Raw genomic sequence first — 15,609 nt, forward strand, 5'->3', positions numbered from 1 at the left:
AACAAAAAAATATATTAATGTCAAAAACATAAAATTTATTTGTAGCCATATTTAACGACCTAAATTTGTTAATAATATGTCAATCAAATTTTCTAATGAATAAAATTCTTATTTTGACGAAATCTTCATTTGTAATTTCTTGGTTGTTATTTTCTTCTACTATTAAAACTTCTGCCCGTATTTCGTCGAATGTTTGTCGCGTTTATAATACTTAATCCTATTAATAATATTAAGAAACATAAATTATTGCACATTACGTGACTGTGACTGACAGACAGTTGTGATAGTGACAGCAATCTGGCAGCGACTGTTAGTGATAGACAGCTATCACTATCGAGCAGTCTTTCCGCCCTTATACAAACAGACATACATCGATTAGCAAATAGATGAAAAACTTAATTTTTCGATATGTTCGCAACCTGTTGGATTCATTACATGAACCAATAATAAACTGAATATAAAACGCTTTTTACGCAGTTTTACGCTTTTCACAAATAACTATGAATTTATTTCTTAATCTATAGTTGAGTTTAAGGATAATTTAAATAAAAAAATGTTAATATAGATAATTTTGAATTTTTATTTGCATTATTTGTAGATTTTGATTTCAAAAATATATATATTTCTTTAAATTTTCTGAGGATTTCCAAAAAAATTAATTTTGTCCGGGAATCAAGGATGTTGCATTTTCCGCTCACATCTATCCAATTAACATCTGCAACAGAAACAAATAAAAATAAATACATTTAAATGGGATAAATAGGGACGGAAAATGCAACAAATATATAAATAAATAACAACAGCTATTTACAATTTACAAAGCGTAAGCTTTAACTAAAACTAATCTTTGCTCTTATGGATTTTGATCTTCTCCAAGAAGGCAGCGCGTTTCGCTTCGAAACCTTTCAAGAATTCTTTGAAATCAAACTTTTCCTTTTTATCATCCGCCTCTTCTTCGCCAACTTCTTCTTCGACTTCCTCCTCTTTACACAACTCTTCTTCCAATTCGTACAGTTGCTTCTCAAAGTCGTGCACGATTTTGATTTCTCTTCGCGCACTTTGATTGTATCTGATCTTCTTCGATAAATCTTTAATCGCTCCCAACTGCAATTTCTTCACGTGATTCATCTCCTGCACCAATTTTGCCATCTCCACGATTTCCTCGTGATCATCCCTGTCCAAGTATTGCCTAAGCTTTTCGAGTCTCTTTACATTCGATTGGATTCTTTCGTCACGCTTCTGCTTCAAGTTGCTTTCGATTTCGTTCCTCTCGAAATCCAAAAACTTTATTTTAATAATGTGACTGATATAAAACAGTTCCTCCTTCGAGGTAATCTTCGCACCCATCTTCAGTTTCTCACCGAAACTCTCCTGGATCCGTTCGAAAATTAGCTTTGTTTTGAAAAGGTTTACCAAGACATCGACCAAAGTGCATTTGCAGAATTGATCTTTGCTGGCGAGAACGTTGCTTGTTGATTTGCTTAATGAGTTTACGAGTTTCTGCAGCTGTTTTATAAAAATTAAGATGTTATTTTTGGATGGGGCTTTATTGTTTTGGATGCCTTTCTTCCAATCGTTGGCCAATGTTGTTTTTAGTTGTTGAAACTTGAAGAGCTCGGTATATAATTTCATGGTTGGCTCTAAATCGGCGTGAACCAAGTTTTGGATTTCTTTCAAAGTGCTGCTGATTTCAGCTTTAATCAAATCCGAAGCTTTATCCGGGTGTAAATGATCCATGTGTTTCGCGCTTCCAACAATTTCCTCCGGTTTCAGCAAGTCTTCTAAATGATTTTCTTCCGCGCTGGAAGCTTTGTTCTTCATAAAACTTTTAGCATCGAATTTTTGTAAAGTCACTTTCAATTTGTTTGGGTTCATGGCCTCCTTCAGTTTCGGTATAGAATTGAAGTGGTTTTCCAATATGTCCTCGTCGCTGTGGACGTCTTCTTCGGAAAATTTCGCCCTCAGCAATTCTCTAATCTCATCTCTATCGACAAGTTTCAATAATGAACGTTTGCAAACGCGTTTTGATCTTGGCGGCGTTTCTTCTTGTCGCACGTTTTGTCCTTTAGCAATTTTGGCTAAATAAATCGTACTGTTCGTTTCATTTCCAAAGTTCTCGAACACCAATGCCATGTTGGAGCCGATGAAAGTCGAGTTTTTGTTGTACAGAATGAGATCGGCGGTGCCGTCATCGTTCATTTTGTAGTTCAAGATCTCCAGTGAATCCAGGAAACTGGACGTATCTCGTTTGGCTCTTCGAAAAGTCCCCATAAAGCTGCTGGCAAAGTCCATTGCGTTTCTGTGAAATTTCCTTCCGAAATCCGTTATATAACGCTTCGAGGTCAACAGCACTTTAGGAACGCAATCAACTACCGGCTCGAAGTGATCTTTAATTCTATCGAAATGCTTGAGCATCGTTATCGGCGCATTTATGAAATAGAACAGAGGAATTTGCGGGAAAATTTGATCCAGATTAAAGTTGTCGTGGAACATACGACCCAAGTTATTAGTATCGCCGTAATCTTCGATTTCGGTAACTTGATAGTAATCTCTTTTGAATCGATTTTGCATCGGATTCACCTTACCGTGGATTCGCAACATATCCTTCTTTATAAGATTGCTTCTCAGTTTAGCTGCTTTAGCTTTGAGATTAGCGAGCAGCAATCTCCTTTTCAGAGGCTGCGTGTAATACATCAAAGAGCGTTTTCGTCTACCGTACCTTCCGCAAGAGCAGCCTCCACCAGATGCAAAGTTGACGTACGGACCGCCGTAGTTGAAGTCCTCCTCTTCGGCTTCCCTCAATGTGGTGAAGACTGGATTTGTAGCGCACGGTTTTTCGCTTTCGCATCCCTTTGCCGGCATCACGACGCGATCCGGAGATGCGACTAAACCGTAGAGGAAGCACGGTTTCGGGTTCTTGTTGACCGGAACCTGAACTTGGTAGTTGTAGGAATACAGCGGTTTCGGCGCTGGCGGTTTCACCAATTCGATTGCTTGGCACTTGTAGCAGTAAGTTCTTGGCGCGCAAGTTTCTGTTTTGATCACAGGAGTCTCAACTTTGTATGGAATTTCCTAAAAAATAGATCAGCATTGATTCCAACATTACTGAAGATAAATTGATGAGACTTACCCTAGCACAATTGCAAGCCGTTCCACGGTAAATCACTTTGATCGGGGCAGCTGGTGGTGAAACCACGCGCAAATTCTTTCCACACTAAAATTGTAAAGAATTGTTAGTTAGTTAAGCTATTTTTCGTAAATTTATTGCGAAAACTCACTTTTAAACATCCACAATCGCAGCTGACGGCTACGATGAGGATGGCAAGGAACGAAAGGATAGCTGAGAGTTTCATGGTAATGCCTATGAACAGGTAATGATACTCTCACTATAGCAGACACTTGGTTTTTATAGACAGTTTGTTTGCAGTTCGTACGTGTTCATATACAAAAATCAAGGTCGTTAGCAACGAAGGGCAGCGAAATAAATAACACAACAAACATCTGAAGTTGCAATTTGCTGTTTAGTATTTGTCTCTTTAGCAAACGATTACGATACAAGCAAATAGTAAACATTGCAATATACACAAGCACGGGTATAGTCGATTACACTTTTCAATTTTATAAACCAAACTATTTCGCAGAAACTACAGCAGATAGAATGGATACAAAAGATGCATATAAAACTTCAGTATTTGGGGAATTCAACGTGCATTCAATTATTACTGTAATTTCATCCAATTGGTTGTTCATATTTGAAATAATGAAAAATTAACGCTCAAAAAGCAGTGACTTCAAATTTTAGTGATTTTCTTAGAAAATCTATATCAAATAATAAAAGAAATGAATTAAGAAATGAGCGTCATTAGTTACAGTTTAAAAAATAAACATAGCTACGCCACTATTTAGTGTTGAATTTTTTTTTTGTAGAGGAGAGGAAACCTTACATAGGTCTGATTGTCATTGGCACTTCTCTAGCACTTCCCCTACATCATGTTAATGCTGGCCTCCACTGCCATTATCCTCGTAGGCCCTCTGCAGCCTCCGCTCGTCTTCTTTGCTTAGTAGCACCTCTGATATGTACTCCGCTACAACATTCCAGCTGTCCACACTCCTCAGCCGATAATATTTTCTGACTCTAGCAGAACTCCCAATTCTGCCTCTGCCCCGTGCTTCCTTACAACCTAAATAGCGTGTACTCAGGGCTATCGTCCTCCTCGCAGTACCAGCACCTTTCATCCTCCTTCTTCGCGATCAAGTGCATGTACTTGCCAAAGCATCCATAGCCAGACAGCGCCTGGCTCAGGTGAAATGTTGTTTCACCGTGCTTTCTGCTTAACCAAGGCTCTATTTGCGGGATTAGGCGCCAAATCCAGGCTCCTTTCTCCAACCTGTGCCATTTATCTTGCCATCTTTGCAGCAGTCTGACTCTAGCATCCGCTTTGATCGCGCCCCTCTGCCTCTCACCTCTCTCCAGAACAAGGAGCTCTATTGGTGGCACACCAGCTATCACCTGCACTGCGTCTCGGGAAATTGTCCTATACGCGCTGCATATACGTGTTGAACACGTACGTCATTATAAGAACTCTATGTCTACATTCAAACTTATATAATAGGAAAGATTTGCAAAAATGAATATTTCTGAAATAATTATAATATAAAATTCCACCGAGATATCAAATGTCGGAAATTAGACCATATCGGAATTTTGATTGTCGGGAATTCTATTTGTTGGGATTTCAAAAAACACCCAAAAATTACAACTAAAAACTGTGAAATAAAAAATTGTATATCTATTTTCTTGAGCGTTAGATTAAATTATCAAAATAAATATGATTTGGGTATCAAAATGTTTGTATTGATTGAATAGTTCAGATGTAAACATAGAAACGTACATCAACTGACTAAACTCAAATCTTATATAAATTATCTAAATACGATATCTACACTTTGTTGGTATTATATACTCGTATTGTAAGTAGATAATTTCGGGGAAAAAAACATATATGAAAATACTTCAACTTCAATAGCAAATTGAATAATTAAAGATTCCATTGTAAACATTCGAATGTTTAATAATAAAGCGTGTTGTGTTTGCATTATTTGTTTTGCATTGCGATCGCTGTTTGTTTGTATTATCAGGCTTTTGTTTATAAAACAAAGAATGTTCATTGACACTCAATTAAAATACATATGTAATGTACGAATATTACTATTTTAGAGAAATGGAAATGTGTTGTAATGTTATTATAGAATAAGTAGAATAAAATAAGTTTCAAGAAAAAATGTTTTATTCAATCTTTGGGAATTTTGTCTTTGCAATTTTATATATTTTACAAGTTGTTTTATGGTTTGCTCAGTTCGAGATCAACTAGTATTTAGTTGGAGCATCCGTAAGAGTATTGGTGGTTGGCCGAATTGGCGGAGGAAGCTGAAGAGGAGCTTGAGCTGGAGTAGCTTGAGACGAAACGCATCGGCATATCTTCGCCGCTGTCACAGTCGAGTGGTACTCTGGGGCCGGGAACGTAGATCTCTCTTTGTGGGGTGTTCTTCATGATCACGTTTCCGGGAACGAAACCGTCGTTGCAGTTGCTGCTTCCACCTTGCATTTGGATTGGTTGCGGGTTTGCTTGGACGACGCCTTCGACGGCGACGAAAGGAACGGCTGCTACGTTGGCTTTGCCAAAACCGATTTCGCCGTAGCTCAATTGTTTCACGCTTCCACCGCCGAATTCCTGAGTATCGATTTCGTCGGCGTACTCCTCGGCCGCCAATTGTTCCATGGCTTCCTCATCGACGGATATTCCTTTGTTGCAGGAGACCGGTTTCAATTCGACAATTTCACCGTTCAGTTTGTACAAAAGCTCTTCGGGCACGTTCTTGACAATCTTAGCCTTTGATCCGTCGATGGGCAAACGGCGGAAACCGAAAGCCAATTTGTCTTCGCTGGTCGAGCATGCTTTCTGTTGAGCTTTGTACGCCAAACTCAGAGAGACTGGATCAGCGGCGGCGGTGTAAACGATCTCTTCCTGTTGAGGAGCGTAAGCGGGTGCAGAGTAAGAAGCTGCAGAACCTCCAGCATATGATGAACCACCGTTGAAAGATGAAGCTCCGCTGTAAGAAGAGCTACCGCTGTACGATGAGCCACCACCGTAAGATGACGAAGATGATGAAGCACCCGAGGATGAAGCGCCGCAACCGCAGCTCTGTTTCTTGCAGGAAGCGCAAACTGGTTTCGGTACGAAAGCAGGGACGACGATGGATTGTTTGCAGGAGCACAGATCACCGATCGGCTTGAGCGCTGGCAATCCACCGACCTGCTTGCAGACTACTCTCGGTTTGCTGATGTCCTCCAAGTTCAATTTAGGCAACTTCGCTGGTCTGATGACCATCGGGGCGCATTTTGGTCCGCTGCACATGTCGCGACCTTCGCCAAAACTGCAGAGGCAGGCGGAGTTAGCCTAAACCAAAAGAAAAAGAAAACAATTAATGATCTGTTTTGAACTTCTCTATATGTACGGTGTTCGATGTTTATACCTCTCTAGCGACGATCGCTAGAACTGCGATAGCTGCGATGCATCCAAAACTCTTCATATTGCTCAAATTCTCGTTGATACCAAACTGATGGTGAGCTCTTCGGCATGCCAAACTTTTATACTTCAATTTCGGTTTGTTTGTTTTCGCGTTTCACGCACCGCAACCAAGGCAAGGTTGCGAATTGTTTTCTGTTTTGAAATACGGCAAACGTGAGCAATGCCAATTGATAGACGATAAATTGCACACACTCATCAACTTCTACAAAGGTAACATAAGTTTTTAAGATTATATCCTCAACGTGCATGTTAACCTTTTCAAATCTGCCGGTAATATTTGAAGCGTTCCATTTTACAACTGAATACCGATTTTCAGCATAATATACTAGATATAATCTCCACAAACTCTTACTAACTTTTAACATATTTGAAGCTTTTCGTTATTATTGATTCATGAAAGTATATGATTCATGAACTTAATATACGAAATGTATGTGTCTGAAATATATGTTACGTTTTTTTTTTAGAAAAAGCAGTGTCTTGACAAATCATCAATTTTCTCAATAACTATTTCCTATAATTACAGTAAAAATTGAAAACATCGAATGTATTCAAATATTCTTTTAGTTGTAATTCTCTGTCAAATATGAAGTAATGAATTCTATATTTTTGTTTACTAATGAAACAAGGAAGAATTATGTTATTAACTAAACTTTTTTTTGTCCAGTTTTAGTCCATCTGTCGGATTCTGCGTGAAAGAAATGATAAAAGTCGATATATTTTTTACAGGATTCACGCACTCGTGTGAAGGTAACATAGAAAACTGCAATTTTTTGAACTCTTATGTAGCGTACATCTTTATTTGGATAATTTTAAATTACGAATAATTTTACACAGATATAGTAGATATAATAACATATATATTATATTTATAAGGAGCGATAGAAGAGCGGGTGCTTAAGGAACACTCGAAACGGAGTCAAGCAATAAATAAATAAATGAAAGTACATCATCCATTTTCCAGCATTTTCTTTTAATAATAAGAATCAATTTCGTGTCGAATTTTTTCTGGTGTGTTTGTTTGTATATATATAATCAGTTTCTTTTTTAAATATATAATAAAAAAATAAAAACAAAAAAAAAATATATCATCATGTAACATAAAACAAATAAACAAAAGAATGGTGGCTTGTTTTTTTTTCTCTCTCTTCGATACTGTACCTAAATAGTAAAATTTACTACAAACAATAAATCTCGCAGCTCAGGAAAATTTCTTCATGCTCAATTATTAAAAATATGTTTTTTTTGTATATATATATATATATGTATATATAGTATGTATATAAATCTATCTACAGAAGAAATGAAATAATATGATTTGTGTGCTTCTTTCGCAAAATAAAAGGCTTCTTTGAAACTTGTTCCTCTCTTTTCTTTTTACAGTCTAAACAGAAATAAGCGCGATTTCATCGCATCGACATCCAACACACACATATTTTATCTTTTAAGTTAGGTAGGACTTTACAAATTCGTGCCACGGTTATTACCCTACACGGTCAACATTATCATCATCAAATCGCTACTTAAAAACTAAATCTAATTGATTTATTCATATTTTGTTCCTTTTGTTTCTCATTTATATCTCACAGGTCTCTTAAAAAATAATCAAAAAAAAAAAAAAAACAAAAGACGACGAAAATAGTTGCTATTCCTTTGTGTGTGTGTTTGTTTGTATATAGGGTGGTGGTGGGAGAAAAGGAAGAAAACTGTTATCAACAATTGCAACAGAAAAATAACAGGCGCACAGAGCATATGCGGCCACCCTAATTAAAACAAAGATTAAAAAAAAACAATAAAAAAACATATGTTAACTTAATACTGTGACCGGAACACCCTGTTTTTCTTGCACGATTGAATATATCTTCATCTTCATCGCCGGAAAAATATTCCTCATTTATTCTTCTCTCTTTTCTTTTTTTAAAGTGCAGCAAAATCACTCTCAATGGACGCACACAGGAAAAAAAAAACAAACACTGTTCCTAAATACAACACTTCAGTGGTTCTTCTCTTCGACGTTCTCAGCATCCGACGACAGCGCCTTGATCAAAGAATCCACGCAATTCTTAGGTATTAATGTGCCTTAAAATAGAATATGTTTATTAAAACATGAAAACATCTTCAATGTCACAAACTAATGATATAGCTAATAAAAATTCTAACAATACTTACCAACAATTTTGAGGCCGTCATCCGTACGCAAACGAATAACTTGCATTTTATTATTGTGCGAACCATTTTTCGCGGCCAAAACGCCCTCGACACGACTCCACACGGACAGCACCGATCCAGAAACCACGTGGTATGTACGTCTTCTCAGACCTACTTCACAATCGTGCCCCAAATTCACGTTTCGGCAATTTCCGCGCCAATATGCGTGAGAGCAAGTCGACACTGATGAATCGTATTGCGATTGCCATGCTTCCTGTGCTTCGTCAGATTGAACCTATATACAATGGTGTACAAATCAAGAATAAGAAAAACGATACAATAATCAGCATTTTTAATAATAATTACCTTTTTGTACTTCTTCTCCAGATCCGCTAAACTTTCTTGTCGGAACTGCAGTCCAGTATTAGGTCTATGAACATAGAACAATTGATCTTTCTTGCTCTCCGATTTCTTCTTGGTGCCGGTATCGACGGCCACAGCCAATATCGCAGTGTGTTTGTTATTACGAACTTGATGCGATACATAGAAACCTTCCTTCGGTCCCGCCAATTCTGCCCATTTGTCGATAGCTTCGTCCCAGGACATTCCCCTCTCGACGTGCACAGTGTGAAGTTCAGTTGGCGCAGTGCCCGTTGCATGTTTCCTCACGAACGTGACAGTCTTAACGCGCTTCACATTCTCGCCACCAGCTCCCAAATCTAGAATACCCAGATCGAAACGACCTGAACGTTTCGCTTGAGTAACTATCTCCGCAAGTGTATCAGTGAAGTATCTGAAGAGTCGATTCTGCAGATCCACGGGCATTCCGAGAATGCGATTTAGGAACTTGGACATATTATTATAATCTTTATCGAGTGACAGCACTCCAGGCATCGCTTCACTATTAACAATTATTCCAACACCGACAAGTGCGGCCGCTACGTCTTTGAAGAAATCTCCCTTGTAATCTTGAGGTGGCGGCACCAGAGGACTCTCGTATCCCATTATTGTTTTCATGGTGGCTTCGAGTGCTGTCCTTCCATACTTGTTGTCAATATTAAACTGACTCAGATCGCGTGTTTCGGTCGCTCTCCTATCACCGTGCGTCAAGGCACCCAAACTCTCCAATCTTTTCGCAACAATCGAAGCGAACCTCCGTTCTCCGGCCAGATCAGAAATTAAGAAAATATATTCTGGTGCATTTACTTGATTACTTCGATGTGTTCTACCAAATTGCTGAATTGCTCTATCAGCAGACCACGGCAGTTCCAAAGTAATGTGAACCCTCCTCCTTTGATTTCGCACCCTTCTATCACTCTGCAACGAAATACCGCTCGATGCAGCTTCGGAAATAATAGCGACATCCTTCTCGCCATCCATAAACCTTTGTTTTTCCGTCAAATTTAACGTTTCCAGCGGAACGTCGTGCTCTGATCTGCTTTCATATTGTATACCATCCTCTGTTTGAACTACTCTACCCTTTCTACCAGTCATTTCGGCGACGTTCTCTGGTCCACCGAGTTCATCTATAAGCTGATCCAAAGTATTTGGTGGTAGTTTCTCCCCCAATCTTTCGATAGCATGTAGTAGTTCCTCCTTCATATTGCATGCTCTTTCGATAGCATCTTTAGGTGGCGCATAGTTCGGACCTCGCACCATTTGTCCGCCACCGTTACTTTTGTTGTTCTGTGTTTTCTGTGCCAAAAGCAAGCCAATTTTATCTTGCGTCGAAGGTCTCTTTTTCACAACCTTCTTAGTTTTCTTTCCTTTTTTCTTGTTTCTGCTCCATGGATCGTTGTCGCTGTCACTGTCGCTATTGAACGGATTGAAATCGCTGCTCTGAGCCGAATCCGAATTTCCATCAGAAATTTCCGACTCTTCGCCATCGGAAACTTTGAATTCAGAACCAGCAGAACTTCGCTCCGAATCACTCTTATCACTATCTGAGTTTGACCATTTATTACGTTTTACAGCCCTCGCTGCAGCTTGCCTCACTTTAAACAGAGAAAGGCACAACTTTAACATCCAATTAAATAAATAATCAATCATGAACAACTTACCAGGCTTTCGTTTCCCCGTTGAACTGTTTGCAGCTGAATCATTGTTACCATTTGCTGATTTCTTGCTGGAGGGCGGTTCAATGCCCAACAGTCTGTGAATCCTACTTCTATCTGGAGCCGGGAAATGTTTTTCCACCAATGTTTGAAATACTCCTTTGGCAGTTGACACAAAGTCCGTGAGTTCTCCGTCATCTCTTTCTAATTGTTCCAATGTTCTTGCTTCGCCGGTACTCTGTAAACCAATGACAACACATTTTCCACATTTGATAGCTTCATGAGCCGTACCAACAGCGTGGGGTACTTTAGCTGCAATACATAGGTATTTGAAAAAACGCTGATGCGATGACCAAAACTGTCCCCACATAGTTTTCCTCATTCTATTTTCTGCGTCTATCAATTCCGCTGCTTCGTGAAACTTTTGCATAGCCTCCACCCATAATCGAACGCTTGCATCATAAACCTTTTCGAAATCTTTAGACAAAGGAACTTCTTCGATTTTGAATGCAACTCCGTGGAAACTCAATTGTCGAGCAATGTACATTCCTAAAATAATAAACATATTTGTATTATTACACATCAATTTAGAATATGACTGTAGTATAGTATTACCTCTTAATTTCATATCCATAGCTACAATTTCCATGGCACCTACACCACGTTTCTCGACAGCAGAAATAAAATCATTGAATTCTTTGAATGGTGATCCTTCACCCCACATGCCCAGTCTAACCATGTATGCCATATTTCTAGGCTCGGACGCTCCTGTGGCCGAGGCATAAATGACGCGAGCTTTAGGTAACTTATTTTGTATCTCCAAAACAGTCAAACCTATAACGTATATGACACATGTTCATTCCATCTTATTCTCCCTCTATATATATTAACCTGTTTTCGTGGGCTTCGAGGAACCAACTGGACACAAATTTTTAGCACGGTGACACTCATCGAACACAATTAAACCATCGTAGTCAGATCCGCACCATTGCAGTAATTGCTTAAGACGACTTTTATATTTTCCTCCAGCCGAATTCGATTCACCTATCAGGGCCGAGTACGTCGAGAACACAACACCCTTCTTGACGTTTCCGTTGATAGCAGACGATATTTTCGCATATTTGAATTTATTCAATGGATGAACGTCTATCTTTCCGGCACCGATGTCCTTAAGATCACGCTCCGCATCGTACTTCAGATCATTAGAAACGGAAACCCAAATAGCGCGCTTCCTACCCTTCATATAATTTTCGAATATTATACCAGCAATCGTTCGACCTTTACCAACACCAGCACCATCACCTAATATCATATATGCGAATTATAATCGAGAGACAGAAATAGCATTACAATACATTACCTATTAAAAAGCCGGCTCTGGATCCATCGGGTAAGATATGCTCGTGAGCTTGTGAAGCGTAAGTAATACTTTCCAACTGAAGAGCAGATAAATGGCCTCCGTTTATTGTGTCATCGGGTATAGATAATTTATACCTAAATGTTAAATATTGGATGAGTAAATGTTCTTCTAATATCTTTTTAAATATTTTACCAAACGTCTGCTGGAGCTACAGAGGATAATGAAGCAGTCTCAACGACAGGATCAGGATGTTTTCTACCCAATTTTAATTTAGATGGCATGTAATCTTCATACGTCTCCGCAACTCCCATTTCTTCATCATCCACCTAAAATTAAATTGAAATGAGCAAACGCGCGCGCATTATGTTTAATTAAACCAATCGAACCTCTTCTTCCTCGCCGTGCGGTTGCATTTGCTTTGCATCAGAGTTCATCCACATTGAAGCCACAGCTTTGCTGCTCAATTGAGGGCCCCAAGGATTCGCGCCACCGGGAGTTGAATATAAAAGTGATGATAAATTTTGCAAAAATGGATGTTGCATATATTGGTTGCCCATTCCAAATGAAGCCATTTCCACTGTGAATGAAAATAGTTTCAGTATATACAGTCGAAACTTAACATACAAAAAATATGCATGCTCAAGAAAAATAACGAAAAGCACATTTGACTTTTTGGTAAACATAATAAATAGAAAATACCATGCAAAACACGAAAGACTCGCATAAAAGATAAGTAAACGTCATGCATGTTCAGAATTCATTGAGAACTTACTCTGCTGCAAGAATTGTGCAGCATTGAAGCCACCAGAGCCAGCAGAACCACCGCCAGCTCCCGCAGCTAACATACTTCCTAAATTCATGGGGCCTCCGAGGCTGCTGAGCATGCTAGCCATTGCAGACATACTCCCCATGCCTCCAGCACCGACAGCGCTGCTCCCATAAGAATTACCCACTGGAACACACAACACAATATTCCACATTTTTGGACAACACAATACGGCACATTATGTTCGCAACGATAATCCCGGTACTCACTCTGCGGTTGCTGCTGCTGCTGTTGAGTGTTCCTCATCATGTCGAACATCATATTCCTCTGCATAGCTTGAGACATCGTGCCCGGCTTCAATTCCTGCTTCATCAAAGACTGATTCTGTATTGGCATTTGCTGCTGCTGCGGTTGTTGTTGCTGCGGTACCAGTGGATCCAGTAGACCAGCAGCCGATGCCAAATCTTTACCGCCACCTAAAAATTAATAAAATTATTAATTATATTACATATAAATAAATATAAAAAAAATAATAACTTACCCGGTACTAAAATCTTGTCTGGATCGTCATCTTCGTCAAATTCAGATCCAGAATCAGATTCGTCAATATTGTCGTCCATCATGAATTAAGTTTTTCTTTAAAAAACAAATATTCAAGTATTAAATTTAATCAATACAAACAGTTACACAATTATTTTCTTATATCAAATATGCTTGCGCGACTCCAATGTAAATGAAGTCATACATCTTTCATTTATAATTAATAAAATTATAAATATTTATAAATCATATATTATTCTAGCATAAATCCTAACAGCCCTTGCAAAGTAAAACATTTGTTCATAAATTGCAAGTCATAGCATAAATCAAGGTCATTCAAATATAGCTTAAAAAAAATATATAAATATAATTAGGATTTAATTAAATTGCATATTGATTGCCCACTAATCATCAAGGCAACCTCATTTTTCTAAGCTTTACATATACAATAAATCATAATTTACACTGATCATAATTGAATATTTTCTAGAAATATATTGTGTTAATGCAGTCAGTATTAGTCGTCGTCTAACTATAAATATTATAGTTTCATTGATTCTCAAAACATTTCCAGAATTAATTTAAGAAATAGCACACTCTGACCTACTGGGTCAGAATACATCATATACGGTTGCAGCGCATATAGCATAGGCGTATTGTTAGTACATACAAATGTTTTCAACTTATCTCAATTAAAAATGTAATGAGAGTAACGTCCTAATAAATGCAGATAGCACTAGAAATATAGAACACTCAAATATTTTACCAATTTAAATACATTTTGAGTTTTATGAGACTAAACACAAATGAAAATGTGAAACTATTATATAAGAAATTAGTAGTAGATAAAATTAATAAAAAATTGAAAAATACAATAAAAAAAATATTGATTAATTGTAATTAGTAATTACTTAATTATTGATTATTTAAGCCATAATGATTTATAAATAAAAATTAAATTAAAAAAAAAACAATAAAAAAAAAGTTTACATAATTGCTGTGTTAAATAACATTTTTCAAGTTCCTAACCTACAAAAAAATAGCAAAACAATGCCGAAAAATACATAACCTCAAATGTTTTGTTTATTTTTTTCTTCTGTTCACGCATTTTTCAAAATGCAACAACGCGTTAACTGCGTTTTAGTGCCGGTCGAGTCTTCAACTTAAATTGAATAAATAATAAATTGCCCTGAATAATATATAAGTTGTGTGCGGGTTGGAGTTCCTTTTTTTTTGTTTTAGAGGAGCCCCCTAACATGGTGCAATCCATAACCAACGCCCTTCGTTGTCAAATGTTTAAGCCCCCAAATGTTCTCTGCTTTCGTTCCTATAGGAACGATTGTTTGCTTACGATCGGGGGGAGTTTAAAAAAAAAGCGACAGCCGGAGAAGAAAGGAAAATGAACGGCAATTTGTTCCGGCAAATGTTGATTTATGTTTTAAGCGAGACGAGTAAATAATCTGGCAGACAACGGTGGTATTGGCATTAGCTCAAACCGACCGGACGATAAAATAATGAAAATCACGAGAACCACTGCGAGACAACAACAAAAAAAAACAATGTGGGGGAAGCACGACCGAATACAAATAAAAGAAGGAAAAAAACAAAAAAAAAAGAACACGGGGGGAAATAATAGATGTGAACTTACAACTACAATTCGTTTACGATCTCGCTAGACAATCCAATTGGTGTGTCGTGGGTCCGTTAATGTTATAAGCAACTAGTCCAGACGGTTGTCCAAGCGCGGCATTCTATTCTATTTACGTAAAAAACTGATCTTCACAAGCACAGATCACCGCCGCACGAAACATAGATCCGCCATTTGCACAAAAAACAACTTGCCAAATTTACCCGTGATGCTGTGCGCGCCTTCGCCGCTGCCAACATCGATCCAACCCCCGAAGAAAAATCACCAGGTTTTTAGGGAATTTTATCACCAGTCGAACAGCGCTGTTGCCGGATCGCTCGCAATCAATAACAGTTTCAAAGAATCAGCGTAACTTTAGCTGAAAAAAAAAATCGTATTCAAATAGAATTAATAACATTCATAGTATTTCAACTATTTCAAGTTGAATGCAAGTGTTGTAATCGAATCAATTGTATTCAACTGAAGTTTATAATTGTTTATAATTAATAACTGCGAAGCACAGT

The 15,609-nt window shown here is 38.0% G+C and overlaps 2 protein-coding genes across 3 annotated transcripts; both read right to left on the reverse strand.

Annotated features, from left to right (window-relative positions):
- Positions 1-5,302: 5,302 nt before the first annotated feature.
- Positions 5,303-6,858, reverse strand: LOC108568491. Its single transcript, XM_017929612.1, has 2 exons — positions 6,535-6,858; positions 5,303-6,458 (listed from the first exon to the last, which is right to left on the reverse strand). The coding sequence occupies exons 1-2, from the start codon at positions 6,589-6,591 to the stop codon at positions 5,376-5,378; spliced, it is 1,140 nt and encodes a 379-aa protein (XP_017785101.1). The 5' UTR covers positions 6,592-6,858; the 3' UTR covers positions 5,303-5,375.
- An 874-nt stretch (positions 6,859-7,732) lies between these two features.
- LOC108568524 (protein strawberry notch) lies at positions 7,733-15,361 on the reverse strand. 2 transcript variants are annotated; one of them, XM_017929678.1, is made up of 13 exons: positions 15,107-15,361; positions 13,460-13,554; positions 13,188-13,394; positions 12,925-13,104; positions 12,539-12,729; positions 12,345-12,478; positions 12,153-12,286; positions 11,684-12,094; positions 11,408-11,626; positions 10,799-11,341; positions 9,105-10,732; positions 8,760-9,033; positions 7,733-8,669 (listed from the first exon to the last, which is right to left on the reverse strand). In XM_017929678.1, the coding sequence occupies exons 2-13, from the start codon at positions 13,539-13,541 to the stop codon at positions 8,584-8,586; spliced, it is 4,089 nt and encodes a 1,362-aa protein (XP_017785167.1). In that variant the 5' UTR covers positions 13,542-13,554; positions 15,107-15,361; the 3' UTR covers positions 7,733-8,583. The 2 variants fall into 2 exon arrangements, with proteins under 2 accessions (XP_017785167.1, XP_017785168.1); XM_017929679.1 differs by lacking the exon at positions 12,925-13,104.
- Positions 15,362-15,609: the final 248 nt, after the last annotated feature.

Source organism: Nicrophorus vespilloides, unplaced genomic scaffold, assembly GCF_001412225.1.
Source record: "Nicrophorus vespilloides isolate i.1.1-1 unplaced genomic scaffold, Nicve_v1.0, whole genome shotgun sequence".
Lineage (NCBI taxonomy): Eukaryota > Metazoa > Arthropoda > Insecta > Coleoptera > Silphidae > Nicrophorus > Nicrophorus vespilloides.

Bases quoted from the DNA above. Each gene is read 5' to 3' on its own strand.
- LOC108568491 (XM_017929612.1), bottom strand. From the start codon at position 6,591: ATGAAGAGTTTTGGATGCATCGCAGCTATCGCAGTTCTAGCGATCGTC. The intron at 6,459-6,534 runs GTATAAACATCG...CTTTTGGTTTAG, and splicing joins TAGCGATCGTCGCTAGAGAG to GCTAACTCCGCCTGCCTCTG.
- LOC108568524 (XM_017929678.1), bottom strand. From the start codon at position 13,541: ATGATGGACGACAATATTGACGAATCTGATTCTGGATCTGAATTTGAC. The intron at 13,395-13,459 runs GTAAGTTATTAT...ATTAATTTTTAG, and splicing joins AGACAAGATTTTAGTACCGG to GTGGCGGTAAAGATTTGGCA. The intron at 11,342-11,407 runs GTAATACTATAC...TTATTATTTTAG, and splicing joins TATGGATATGAAATTAAGAG to GAATGTACATTGCTCGACAA.